Here is a 15,256-nt window from a genome sequence, read left to right as displayed (position 1 = left end):
GAAATGACTTTGCATGAGCGAGTGAATAAATCCGTCGAATGCCAGGTTTCTGTCAAGGTGATGAAAAGCCCCGTGGAGAGCTGTGTGAGGGGAATGAGGGGAGAGCGCTCAAGGTGCGGACCACATAAAGAAAAAGAACTTCAAACTTTGGAATAGGCCTCTCCGTCCAGACAATATCACAGGCGGTGGGTGAATGAAAAGCTTGCCCCCGCTTCCGATTTACCATCCACCCCGACGCCTCTTTATTTAAACCTGTGAGTGTTTCAATCAATATCTGCTTTATTTACCATTCAGATGCTCTCCATCTAAATTTGGCAGGCAGAATAAGCAGGTACGGGTTGCCAAGGGTGGCTGGAAAAAAAAAAACATCCTCATTAAGAACACAGACGGCTACAGAAGAAGAAGAGAGAAGACTGACTGTCTGCTGCGGAAGCCCACAGCTATCACCAAAGAGTCCGAACAGGCTGTAAAACAACTATTGTTGATCGGTACATACAGATACGCAGCTAAGCAACTGTCTCCACGACACACACGGCCATGCACGCTGCTTAGGAACCGTTTCTTCAAGACACAACACTTCACACACTTTACACCATCGAGCTACGATTGCCCGTCTGCAGTCTCACACATGCTAGAGTTACCATGAAATATACATGCTGAGTCTGTGACTCAGTGGGGCACCAGGACAAGGCTGATTGTGTGTATGTGCGTGTGTGTGTGCATGTGTGTCTGTCATGATCCAGGATCCACTGGACATCTAGAATGAGTAACTTCACAGAGAAATAATGCCTCTACAACTGAGCCTCTGGCCTCAGTGCTATTCTTGTTCGATTGCTATTGTCACAACATGGAACGGAAACTATTAATGAGGTAATGCAAACTCAGAAATATATATATAATAATTTTTCTCCATAACTGAATAAACAAGCTGTTGTCAGAGGAAGAAAAAGATCCTCCCGAACACTGTTTGAAGCTAGAAAGGTCCGCCACATATAAACAAAGTTAAAACGGTCTGAAACTGTGAAGTCATTTTAGGTTGGTTTGTTTATTCAGTCATGAAAACAAAAGAGTTTATTCACCTCATAGTGCACATTTAAAAAGGGAACATTTCAACATTCCTCATGGCTCTTTAAAGGCTGTTTTGTTTGTTGTTGTTGTTATGCTATAGTTTTTTTTTTACTAATCAAACAAATAAGATACATTGTTTTGGACAGGCTTTAAACACAGCCAGGCTGGCCGTTTCCAGCTCTTATGCTAAGCTAAACTGTGCTAATTGGATGCGTTCTTTTCACTGCAAGAAACACATCTTTTGATATAAAGACACAATGTGACATTTACGCATCAAAATTGCCATTTATTTTATTGGGTACCTAAACATAATGTTGCCAATATACAATCAATAATGCCAAAATTGTCATAATATACAGTTATTTCACCACAGTATGATTCTTGCATAGTTGGTTTGAGTCTACACTGTTTCGTTTTAATCAATTTCCTCATCAGGATAATGACGCCTCACGTGACCTCTTTTGAGCCATTCACTCTTGGTGCAGGCGACGATGGTCATTGTGACTTGTGAGCACGACTGTCATCCTCTCTGATGTGGGTATTTGTTGTGGCGCCAAACACTAATCTAAATTTGTTCTTGGGGTCCCAAAATAAAATAATTTTAAGCCTCTGGTATTATGGTTTAAAATTTCCCATCTAGCAATGCTGCAGTGCATTTCGATTTGCTCAGGGATACATGGGCAACACCAGGAGATATGACAGAGTGAGGACGGAAGTCTATCACCTGTAACTAGTTATCCTGTGCAGGGTAGCTGGAGTAGATCCCAGCCGACACTGGGTTGGTGGCAGAGGACACCCTGGACAGGTTGCCAGTTCATCACAGTGCTGACACATAGCAAAAAAAAAAAAAACGATGTGCACTGTGTGTTTAAAGCCAACAACTCATTGTTTGCTGTAGGTTTGCCAAGTTTCCTGCCATGAACTAGATAGTATTTCTGAGGTTTCATTTGAGGATAGTAAAGAAACGTATTTGGAGAACATAGTGGGGGGAAAATAAAGTCTATTAAATGCCAAAGGAAGGCTGTGGAAGACCAGAAGCACACATTAAGGAAGAAAATCCAAATGCTAATCATAGCTGCAGAACACATAATCCAATGAGAAATTAGCAGTGTGTCTGCAGAGGTTGACTCTGTGGCACAGAATCAGACGACACGGACAGAAAGCGGAAAGTGTTGGCAGGGCCGAGGACGCTTTCTTCCCGAATGACAGTGAAGAATACCACAGGCATCGAAAGCCATCACACTGGCCTGCTTCCACTGAAATAATTGACTCGTTTCATCTGATGATGTTTCAGTCCAGGCCTGTGAATGATGCACTGTGGGCCCATTTCACAGGACTGAAAACCTAGCAGGCGGTCCTACACTGCTCTGTATCCTTGTGCCCTGTCTGCTGGAGAGTGGACAAAATGATGATGGTACTGTAGTCAAGCAACAGAAACAACCTAAAAGGCAATAGTCTGACATTTTAGAGAAGTCATTTGATGACATTTGCTGTCTCTCTAAGAGTTAGATAAGAAGATTGATACCACTCATGTTTGTGCAGCAGATGTGAAGCTTTAGCCAGTTAGCATAGCTTAGCATAAACACTGGAAACAAGGAAAACAGTTCATGGGACCCTGTCCAAATGTACTAAAATCTTCCTACCAGAACCTCAAAAGCTCACAAATTGACATGAATTTCATGTTACACTAATAAGGGTAATATACATTCTGACGATCAATATATTTTGACACAATATCCACCAACAATGTAAAAAAAAGTTCAGTTGAAAATAGTTTCCAAAGCTTTTTAATCAAATTTGTTTTTAACGGTGCCATATTTATGCTCATTTGGGCTGAAGTTGTTTCTTGACTGCATTCTGCTCGTTACCATCTGTTAAGTACTCGCTTGGCTACCTCGCCTGGAGTCTAGACAGTGATTGGGAAAAACCCAACGACGTTGAACTCCAACAAAATATGCTGGGATAATATGTTAACACACAAAAAGAAAGCAAAATAGACGTGATCTCTAGAGACGTCTGCGCCGATCAGACTTCTGAGAAGATTTGGAACAGAAGGAGTTTGCAAAAGCTGTTTTACACTTTTGATTGATGGACACATAATTTGGATGTGGCACTCACAAAAATGGCAGACTAAACATTTTATGATAGAACTGTCCACCCCACAAGGCAGAAGTGAAACAGATGATATAACAAGAGTCTGACATTCAATATACACTTGCATCAAGTGAGATCAAGGAGACATACTACGCTCATTTTCAAGTTCATGCTTTAAAGCTAAAAGAAAATTAAAAAATATGCATCAGTTTTCTCACACTGTCCTGAACAGTGTTACTGAAATGCTCTGTTTTAGCTCCCGTCTCTTTAAGGCCCCCACTTCCAAATACCCGGTTTGCTCTTATTGGTCGGCTCACACACGTCTGAGTCGGCACCGTCCGGTCTGCTCTGTCCTGTCTTGAGCTTCTAGTTATCTTAAGTTCTACTGTGAATATATGCAAAAATTACATATTGGGATGTCCCAATGACCAGGAATTTAAGGCAGGACTGATGACGAGGCATTTCAGGCACAGAAGTTTGCAGGTTGCAGTGTTTTCTGTGGGACAGAGGACTTCCTGTTTGCACGGATGTAAGCTTCAAAACATTGTACATGTACAAGAACCTATAAACACACTGAAAGAAATTAAAAAAACCAAACAAAAGCATATTAGGTCTCCTTTAATTTTAAACAACGCTGCCGGATTTGAAGGAATATCTTTTGTGGGTTTTGGGTTTCCCCTCACATATGCACACAATAAAATTAATGGAGGATTAATTGGCATCATAGTGACCTAATATTGTGAACATGATGCGTTTAAGTGTGCGCGCGGAGCATTTCCTGAGTATGTGTGGGCGTGGAGCCATTAATAGTGTTCCACAGGGTTTTTAAGTTAATTACAAATCGTGCCTTTTTTGATATAATTTAATTAATATGCAAAGAGCCTCTTTGAGATAATTTACTTATTAAAAGCACATTATTAATATTGTGCATATGAAAAATGCTCAAACACAGGAAGCCGCGATGTGTCCTCTCAGCAACACGGCTCACAGTGCATTTCAGCCCGCTTACCGAAAAAGTTTTGCCACAGAATTAAACGGCTGGCTCGCCAAAACTTCTAAAAATACACAACACACCTTCTCCATCAAGAGGATGGAGAGATACAGCTCATAAAACGTAAAAAAAAAAAAAAGGTCGCGGACCGCCGGGAAAAAGGCAGTTTTTTTCCTGTAAATGTTCTCATGTGTCGCGTCCTTTTTAAGCCTCCATCAGCAGGTACACCAATCTGCACCTCTCCCTGGAGTCCGATTCCTCTCCGTCTTGCCTCCTCTACCCAACCAGCCAGCCCGTTCATCCATCACCAATTCATCTCTCCATCTGACCCCCCCGTATCCATTCATCCATGGAGGACAGAGGACAAAATTGGAGAGGAGAGAGACAGTTCAGGGGGGGACAGAGAAGAAGAAAGAAAAAAAAAAAAAAGGGAGGGATTGTCAGAGGGGCGACTGAAAGAGGAGAGGAGTAAAAAAGGAGAGGATTGTGGAAGAGAGACAGTGTGACCTTGTGTTAGATTGATGTATCTCTGGAGAAAACGGATTGTGGACCCGCTCGCGCGCGCGCACACACACACACACACACACACACACACACACACACACACACACACAAAAAGACACACACATGCAGGCGCAGACTCGGAGCTGTAGGGATCACCACTTTGTCACTGTGCTGGCTTATCCATTATCCTGACTCTCTTCTTCCTCTCCCTCTCCCTCTCTCGCGTTGTCTCTGCCTCAGTATGTCAGGTCTGTTCCCAACCGGAGCGAGGCTGAACACAGCTGACAGCAGTAGTGGTGGTAATCAGAGGGTAGTTGTTGTGAGGACACATGGGTGGAAATGCATAAACACTCTACTGTAACCCGAAACGCCCCTTTACGGAAACCAATCGCGGCGGCTGTAGTGTCGTCATTGCTGCCTGTACATATATCATGGATTTTTTTGGAGGGTGGGAAGATTAAACTACGTATTTGAAAGGACAAGTTTGACATATTAGGTAAAGCATTACCTCCTTGGTTTAATTCTGAGAAAGAGACGATAAGATCAATGTCCATCTCAGGCACCCCGTGGAGCTTAACCTCTAGCAGTGTCAAGGAGCAATGTTTTAAAAAGAGGCGCATTAAAAAATCTCTTTCCTTAAAAGTACTTTTGAAAAGATCCATCTTGAACTCAAGAGGTGGTTACGTCCAATCAAACCTGATCCGGGGTGAGCTGATAAACCTGCCCGTCGTTTAAAACCATACTTGACTCTCAGCTAGCGTAGCGAGCAGAGCGAAGTCGGAGTAGGAGGGGTGTGTTTTGGTTTCAGCTAGCAAAAAAAACAAAAAACAACTTGATTTACATTTCCAAAGAAAGTTGTTAAGCTAAATTCTTTGTTTCATTTAACCCTTATCCTCCTCCTCACGTAGCAACATCAGTGAGGGTCAACACCAACACAGCTAAGCTACGTAACAGTCTTCGCTAACAATCAGATCACATGTAAACGCTCACTTCAGTAGCTACAATGCAAAACAATACACAGACGTCATCATGTCAAACGGTTATTCCTTGACTCTCTGTTGATTATCATTCACATTAACATATTTCACACACACACACACACACACACACACTGAGGTTTTACCTGCATTTGTCTTTGTTGCACTGCGAGCATGCACACACACACGACGAACACAGTGTAAAGCCTATACGTGTGTGTGTGTCAAGGACAAAGTCTCTGGTACAATTTGTTCACTTCATGCAGTACATAAGCTGTGGTCTTTTGAAAGGAGTATATCTATATACAGGGATGGCGGGAACAAAGAGCGTCATTGAGAGTGAGATATAGTAAGGAAAGGCGGCGTCGAGGAAAGGGAAAAAAAACAAGAAACGGCAAAAAATGAAAGAGAGGGGAAAAGTTCCAGGAGCAGAGGGAGGGGCGGAGAAACACCAATTTAGAGAAATACCAGTCTGCTTTCAGAGATGGGGGGGGGGGGGGGGGGGGGGGGGGGCAATGGGGAGATGACAGAGGCTGATGAGAAGAAGAAGAAAAAAGGCAGGCGAGAGGGACAAAGACGGTGACAGAGAACACGACGAGAGAGGCACTTCACCTCAGATGAAACATCTTATAACAAAAGGAAAAAGCAGTAATATTAAAATCACCTTGAAAACTTCAACTCCACCCACATCCGCGCTCCGACACCCTCACACACGCTGACACACGCACAAAACACGCCATAAATCTGCACTAGCAGCCCACTACAGTGGGATGAGCGACAAGAGCAGTGCAGCAAATTTCTCTTAAGCACATATATGTGTCTGCCTTCTTTATCACACGGGGATAGACAAAATAACGTGAACACCTGCTCGACCGAATAGAGTTTAAACAGGGAGGAAATCGATACCTCCCTGGCGTAATCATATGTGCGACTGGACAGGCTTTGTTCCATTGTTATACGGCTGAAAATTACGGAAGTTGAGGGAGATCAAATGGTCAAAGGGGGGAAAGGGATGTGGGCAGTGTGTCAGAGGTTGGGAACTAGGCAGGCAGGTGAGGATTTGTGGAAGGAAATATCAGTCAGATAATCAATACATACAATAAAGGCAAAAGTGTCCATCTCAGGCACCCCGTGGAGTTTAACCTCTAGCAGTGTCAAGGAGCAATGTTTTAAAAAGAGGCGCATTAAAAAATCTCTTTCCTTAAAAGTACTTTTAAAAGATCCATCTTGAACTCAGCGGGTGGTTACGTCCAATCAAACGTGGTCCGGGGTGACCTGGCCCCATTGAGTGCTGGATAATGAGGGAATCATCATCTAAATTTAAATTCTGACTTTTGCTGCATCATAAAACAAAACTGAAGCTATCCACGTAAATCTTTCATACACTTTTCCCCAACACTGATGCGTCACAGTTGGGATTAATGTGACAAAAAAAGTGAAGATAAATGTGGAACTAAATTTAGGCTCTTATCACATCAATTAAAAAAAAAAAAAAAAAGGTCCCCCATCAAGTTTTCCCCTCACTGGCGGTGCTATAGAGTGAAGTGTGTGATTCCGAGTTGGTTTGTTATACATCTCTGTCTCTGACAACATGCACGGCAGGATGTGATCCGCAAAGGAGCAGCGTGCCGACGAAAGGCAGGTAAGTGGAGGACTGGCTAGCTCGTAAACATGGACATACGCAATCATGCAAATAAATAATAAATGGAGGAGAAAAACTCTGAAAATTGTAAAAAAGGTTTTCATGCTGGTTGAGGTGGAAAAGTTGGTGCGTCAATAAAAGACTCAGCCAATCAATCGTGAGGTTTTTCAGCAGGCGTTTCATCCTTTGCAAGATTTAATGTCAACCAACTGGAGGATTATGTTCACCTGCTGCTTATCTGATGATCCGACTCTTATTTGCACGACAGTAAAGAATGGGATAAAGGCACTGATCTAAAATGTTTGATTGAAATGCGGCTAGTACAGAGTGGCACAGGAAGGAGTCCTAAAGCCTGGACATAATACCACTTTCACACCAAAATTAGAGTTCGCCATAGGTTTTTTTGCAGGATATTAGTTTGTCACCTTGTGTGTCCCGGTTACAAAGGTGGTTGCTAACAAGAGACTAAATGAGACTACCGAGGCTGTCGGGGACATTAAAACATCAATACGCCGAACACCGAGACTTATCGACTCTACAAACTATTCTAACTTACTTAACCAACTTGTATCAATTGGTTCATGGTAAAGCACGTGTTATATGGTGTAGTAGGAAGCTTAGTGGTCGTGACGTGTGCAGTTTGTTTATAGAATAATTTTCGCTTTTTTTACTTTCGGCGATTCATTTACACTTCAAATACAAATGATTAAAGTGGAGTTAATTAGTCAAAACTGCCTCGGTGAACAAAACATGGAAGCATAAATGTGTTTTCCTCCGCAGAGCTCATCTTCTGCAATGAGCCTGAATTTGATTGAATTGGCCTTTTTGTCCAGGGAACCGTGGCTATACTAATATACTATACTAACTTCCAGGTTAGCCCGCAAAGATATGTCATCACTACACCCCTCTACTGTGACAGATGTTACCTGCTCACGGTAGATGCGTCTCACAGTGTACCCCTTTATTCATACCCTGCTCGACACAGCTGCGAGTGTGAGGTGATTCAGAGCGACACTCCGCAGAGACGGGCTTGTGAACAGAGTCACAGTCACGCTAGTCACTGACATTTAGATTGAACCGGTACATGTCGCAGAAAGCTAGCGGGGCTGAGAAGGTAGCGGTGAGGGGGAGTGACACAAATGTAGGGAGTTGGCTATCTGGCTTTTATGTTTTTGCACCCCTTCTCTCTGTGTTGGCAAGCAGTCTTATCATCGAACACAGTGCAGCTGCGCCACATAATCACAGGCATGTTATCACAAACGGGCACACGGCTTGATTGTCATGCTGGAACAGACAATCACACAGGTGCAAAGGGAAACACATTCACAAGCATATAGGCATAAAAAAGAAAAAAAAAAAAAGTGACGAGCCGCCCTGAACACAGAGACGCTCGCGCATCACACGCGATGTATGACAACTCGAGCATGACTCTTTTTCGTGCCTTCTGTTGTGTCTTGTTCACACTCGCAGATAAGTCACATTCAATTAAAACAAACCAGTGAAGCACCGCCTACACACGGCCGGCTTCAGCTGAATTCCTAATCAGAGGCAAGTACAGGAGTACAGCAGACCAGAGGGTTTGTTTTTCAGTCTGCCGTTTTCAGATGGAGAAAGTTTCAAAACGCGGCAACAATAGCTTGAGGTTTTTAATGCGTGAAGTGGTTCGGCGATAAGCGGCAAGACGGTATGATCATAGAGGAAAAGTTCAATTTTAATTCTGTCGTTTTTGACTCATTCTGGAGCTTGTTTGTTGGCGCTTGAAAAACAGCTGGGGTAAAATGGATCCAAACAGCTCGTCCAGCATAATCCAAGTCTCTTCAAGCCCAGAGATCCAAAATTGATTTGAAGAGGTGTTCTTTTACACCCTTCATAAAGCCGACATCTTGACTGTAGCAGCTAAGTGTTTGTGCGCAAAGAAGTTAGTAAATGCTCACGTTAGCTATTGCCTAACTGACGCCGATTGGTTATTAAGGCGTTTTATCTTGAAACACGACCTGATTTCCATTTTCACTATTCATTAGCAGTGAAATGTACAACTCGCAACCTGGAAAAGGCAATGCGACATTTGAGCTTCCCAACCAGAGCATGGTGACGAGAAGAAAATGGCCACCGTGCGAATATGGCGTATGCTGTTTTGTTTTGCTGTGAAGCACCAGGAAATGTTTGCTGGACTTCGAAACTTGACCGGACAAGCGTGAGCAGATAATAACTCCATTTCTATGTTTTGGGTGAACTTTGCTTTAATCATTCAGAAGTTATGACAGTTTTGTAGGGGTGGAAAGAAAACAAGCTTTCAGCCCAAGAGCCTGATTTGACACATTGTGCGGACTCTCACCCCGAGATCGAGGCTCATTAAAGACATACCAGTATAGCCTACTTTTGTCACCAGGGAAACCAAAAAGTGAGCAAAAAAATTGTCTCTTACCTTAGGACCCAGGCTAATTAAAACATACTAGTACTCTTGTCATGTGTGTGTCCAGAAAGCTAAAACCCAACCATTCGTGCTGGGACTCGAGCTCATTAAAAACACACAGGCACTGTGTGTCGCGAGAGGACCCAAACTGATATTGCCTGTCTTCCCCCCAAAACTCCAGGCTCATTAAAACCTACTATTCCCGTAATGCGCAGCTCCATCAGGCTGTTTTTTTTTTTATTATTTGTCATTAGGTCCTGCCAACAATTTTGGAAACTCTTACAGGGGCAGCTGAAAGCAAATTGACATGCGTGATAAGGAGGGAAAAAAAAAAAAAAGGGGAAAGCCGGATGTGTCCAGGAAAAGCTAAAAGCCTCAATAAACCTGCACTGTGTGTACACACACCCAATGCTTACATACGCTCCTCATCTATCGCTGCACATAAGCGTACACATTCATAGGCGCTCACCTTTGGCTGCAGCCCCTGTCAACTAAATGCCAGCCATATAAATCTCAAGGACTGAGAGTTAAATGCGATATCAATATTCTGACAAATCGAGCAGGAAGTCAGGAGAGTATTATGCTGAGCTCTCCCATCGGTGATGATTTCATTTCTGTCTTACCTTGCTTCAGTTTGCTCCCACATCAGGGATTTTTTTTTTCCAACATTAAAATATCCTTAGCACACTTTTCTTCTTTTTTGTTTCCCATGATCCATTACTACTATTGCAGATTTTCTCACATTGTGAAGCAAGACAGGAAACACTGTAACACACCAGGGCACCGACACGGATCATTGCGGACTCTGATTTCACCCAGACATTTAGACTGCACCCCATTCCATGCCTTTTAGCATGTTTGCTAACATGCTAAGTTTAGTTCAAATCGTGGTGTTACTTCATTAGTCGCTCTGTAAACCGGGCCATGGTCAAATTTGGGGATATCAACAATAATCAGAGCATTACCATAATTCATCCTGACATGAACATAAATGTCAGTACCAAATTTCATGGCAATCCATCTAGTAAGGTTCATCCTCTGGGGACCAAGCATGACTGTTCTAAATTTCCCATTCCATCCTGTAGACATTGAGATACTTCGGGGTGGAACTGAGTGGTGGACTGATCAACCAACCAACATATGGATGGACATTACCATCCCTATTCATTTGTAATGAAGGCAGAGGTTCTACTCAGTACTTGATCTGTAAATCCCAAAGAACAGAGAGGGTGTTGCTCTGGTGGGTCAGGGGAGAGAAGAAGTCATGGAAAGGAGGGAATAATATAATCAGGGCTGAAAGTTTTATTTATCAAGACAAGTGAGCAGGCTGGAAAACCGAAGTACGTGAAATGTTCTGTCCATTGATCAATCTCCTCTGCGCCACTTCAGTACTGTGGACTACGTACGAACACATCAATTTAGTCATAAACTCATTTCATCATCTCACAGCACTAACGCCCACACGCTTGTGTGTGGCCAACAGTGATCTTATGCAAAAATATTCATACAGCAAAAAGCATTAATCCACATGCCAGCATAATTTGCAGGACCAATGTAAAATGCATACAAAGGAGGCAAACGAGTAGTTTACGAGTAACTTCAAAAAAGTGAGAACAGATAGCATTAAATATTGCATGAGATGCATTTACAGATTGTGTTAGTGACAAATGAAATGTAGCTGGAGAAGGATCAGAGACAAATTAAGCCCTGGTTTTACCTCCCTAGAATCTAAGCGAACAGATAGTAAGGTCTTTTTACCATCAGCTTTTGGAATTTTTTAACAAACTATGATTTGGCCTGTTGGAGCTGGTTGCGTCTCCTGGTGTCTGGCTCTGACAATGAAAGCGGTGATGCTGGCACTTGTGCTCGGGTTTATTTATGCATGTATTCTACCGGCTGCCATTTTTAATCATTGAAACGTTGAAACAGGGACTGAAGAGGACCCAGTCCCTCTAGATATAAAAGGCTCATTCTATGGTAACAAAAGCACAATGATACTCAGATTCAGATGATTTAACATCAATGAAAACATAATTATGAATATTATATGTTTTAGATCCCCCGTAACGCTAAACCCTGGACCTTTTGTATAGAATTAATTATTAAGTGATTTATCATAGTTTAAATTGTTTCCCTTTCCTTCAGTGTTTTGTATATTTCCATTGAAAAAAAAGGCACAAATCGGCACCAACAGAAGCTCCTTTCTCCCACAGAAAACACTGCTCCTGAAACTCCTCGTCATAAGTACCACCTTAAATCCACATCTTTGTGGCATCGCACTATGTCACCAAAAAAGACATTTGCATGTTTTTTGCCTAGCGGCTAGTTTGAGACGTAAAGATTTGTTTTAGCACAGCTGCCTTGTTTATTTTTTTGTTCCACTGGTTCAGGCATGTGTGAGCTGACCAATCAGAGCAGACTGGGTATTCAGGAGGGCGGCCTTAAAGAGACTGTAAGCTAAAATAGAGAGTTTCAGACAGAGGGGATTTCAGTGCTGTAGCATTGGACAATAGGACAAAACTGGTGTGTTTTTGAGCATTAAAGCAAAATGAGCACAATTTGTCTCCTTTAATACTCTTTGTCAGCTTTAGGTGTAGCTGTCTAATCAAAGCTCTTATCATCGTCAGTCATCAACAGATATCACACGACAGTGATGAATCAGGAAAATCCTGTGACCCAGCTGCTTGAAATGTGCTCACTGCTTAGGATATGCCTGAAGTCAAGAAAGTTATGTGCACATTTTCTGACACTAAATCCGACCTGAGCGGACTTGATCCGACTCAGAATTATAAAACTGAGCATACGGATGAAGACAGAGGGAAAAGACGAGTCAAAGACAGAAACTGTGAGTGAAAAAGCAATGGCAACTGAAGAGTGCCTTTACCTTCAGTGTCTTGGCCGAGACAGGTTGATAGCAGCAGCAGATAAAGGACTCCTGTTCCCATTATACTCGGCCATTTGACCCGGCCCCATGACAGTGGCCCCATTAAGTGCGTCCTAACCATCTTCAGCACCATGCTTCACCGAGCATCCAGCTGCAGAGAGGAGGAGGAGGAGGAGGAGGAGGAGGGGAAGAGGAAGGGGAAACACATAAACACAGGTCAGTCATGATCATTCACCTCATTTTCGGCTGCAACATTAAAAGCAGTCATTTTCATGTACTTCCTCTCGCGGGCCGTGCCACCTGCGCTCAGGCTTTCAGCGAACAGCGATGTGGAAGCGCACATTAACACACTCACAAGATGACATCTGCCACTGAGAGAAAAAAAAAACAAAACAAAAAAAAACCAGCCGCGCCACTCATAGAGAGCTTGATGTAGCAGAACTGTACGCACTTTCCCTCCAGAAGTACGCTTTGAATGAAAAGATGCTCTCCATATTGACGGCGCACTCCATTACATCCCTCAGGTGAGATTGCCTTCATAATCTAAAACCTCAGGTGGCGTTTAATATTCATTTTCGTGGCTGCACATCGAGGCGCCTTCCTCTTACAATCAACAATCTTTGATCAATCATCCATGTGCTTGGGCGTCAAAGTGAACATGTCACAGGGATTGTCACCACAATGGAAAAATACAGCAACCTGTGGATGATGATAAAGAAAGGAAATATGTTGTGTTAGAAATGCCCACGGCAGCAACGGAGAGAAATGACACAGCTGATAAGACACTGCATATGCTCACAGAGGAGCGAGCGAGATAAATGTACCAAGCTGATGTGTGTGTTCGTGTGCAGGTTTTGTGCGCGCGGATCACTTAAGTTCAGACTAATTAGGTTAAATTTTTCAGGGAGAGTTGTGGAGCTGAGGGGGAAAATACAAGATTTCTTTGAAGTTCTCAGTCAAAGAGGCATTCGAGTTTCTGTCTGAAATTGCGCGTACGTGTCTATAAATTGGTCTTTTTGATTGCTTGTGGTAAAGCCGGACCCCCAAACCCATCTGGCATCAGTGCTGCCCACTTACTCGCACAAATATTTAAAAGTGAGTCTTGATGACCTACAAAGAGAAAACATCTTTCGGCTCTCCACGAAGAAAGTGTTCATCTCCGGTGGTGTTTGCATGTATGGTAGGTGGAGGGGAGGGCACATTCACTCTTCCCCCTCCTCCAACCATCCTCCCAGCCAGTCTGGGATTTAAAGGGGCAGTATGTAGTTTTGGAGAAGAAATCTCTTCCATAACTGAATAAACAAGAAGAATAAGGTCGCCAGAACACTGTCTGAGTCCAGAAAGGTGGCAGGGTACGCCAAATATAGAAAACAATAACAAAAAAGAAAAAAAACAAAACAGTATGAATTGTACTAAAAAAATAAATAAAATCGATGACGATCTTTCTCTTCTGATTAAAATGTATTTCTAAAAAATTTAAATTAGTTACAACTTTGCTTCCTCGACTTCTAACTCATCGACCATCCTAATAATCTATTGTGCGCTACACTCAAATTTGTACGAAGTATACTGATCCACCAAATCGATCCTTTGCTTAACAGTAACGATTTTTGGTTGAACAACTGCAGGAAATGTACATTTTCGATTTAGTAATCAAGGTATTGATTCGAAAACCCATTTCACTGAGAAAGACATGATCCACAGTTGAATGTATGACAAGCAGTGATGGAAGGTAACTAAGTACATCTACTCAAGAACTGTACTTCCATTTTTAAAAACATTTGGACACAAATGTTGTTTAATTAATTTATTCAATCCACAGTTGGATACCAAAAACACTGATTCTGATCATCAGAAAAATGCCAAATATAAGATCCGATCATTCGGTCAATAATGCCAACACCATACAGCACTATGAATAAAGCTTACAAATACATGTAAGTGTTTAATTTACTTCTACTTGTAGTTTTGATACTTTTACATGCCAGAAAAGTTAATTTTAATACTAAGTACATGTCATATAAGATACTTTAACACTTTATCTTTACTGTGACTCATTTAAGAATTTTGTGTACTGATGTCAAGGCACTCTGAAATTCTGGAGAGTCTCCATGCAGCATGAAGTAACGACATTTGAGTCAACACATTAGTTAAATTCCAACCAGAATAATTGCCTTTACACAATCGGAACTAATCCCCACTAATTAATAAGAGCAGTACCTGGTACCTTAAGGGTTTACATGGTGGTGTCTTTCATGTTGTCATGGCCACGGCCGTGCTCTGGTGTTTTCCCTTTTGTATTTCTTGTCTTTCTCCCTACTCTGTGTTTCCTTTGCTCCTGCCTGTATCTCTCTGTGTGTCTGTGCAGTGGGTGTGTGGACTTCATTCCCCTCTCCAATCAAGTCGTCATCCGTTCCCAGTCTGCTCACCTGCATCCCATCAGCTCATCACCTCCTCCAGTATGTTAATCACTGCTCCTTGTTGCTGGATCATTGTCTCAACTGTGAGAGTTGCCCCTCTGATTCTTAGTTTACAATTACTGATCGTATTCTATGTGACTCTGGATTGCCTCATCTGCCTGTCTGTCTGCCCACAATCCCTGCAAGACAGCTCAGAAAGAACCTTGTCCTCGCCTTCATCTGTGGAACCTCAATGAAAGCTCTTACTGCTTAATTCCCTGCAT

At 42.5% G+C, this 15,256-nt stretch overlaps 1 protein-coding gene across 1 annotated transcript in view; it reads right to left on the bottom strand.

The window, feature by feature from the left end:
• The window catches only part of LOC115571271 (protocadherin-15-like), a 214,123-nt gene that overhangs the window by 165,948 nt on the left and 32,919 nt on the right, over positions 1-15,256 (bottom strand). The window contains 1 exon segment of the mRNA XM_030400563.1: positions 12,574-12,724. Coding sequence (XP_030256423.1) covers positions 12,574-12,706 — 133 coding nt within the window. The 5' untranslated portion in view covers positions 12,707-12,724.

Source organism: Sparus aurata, chromosome 20 (assembly GCF_900880675.1).
Source record: "Sparus aurata chromosome 20, fSpaAur1.1, whole genome shotgun sequence".
Taxonomy (NCBI): Eukaryota; Metazoa; Chordata; class Actinopteri; order Spariformes; family Sparidae; genus Sparus; species Sparus aurata.
This window is presented reverse-complemented; position numbering and strand designations above follow the sequence as displayed.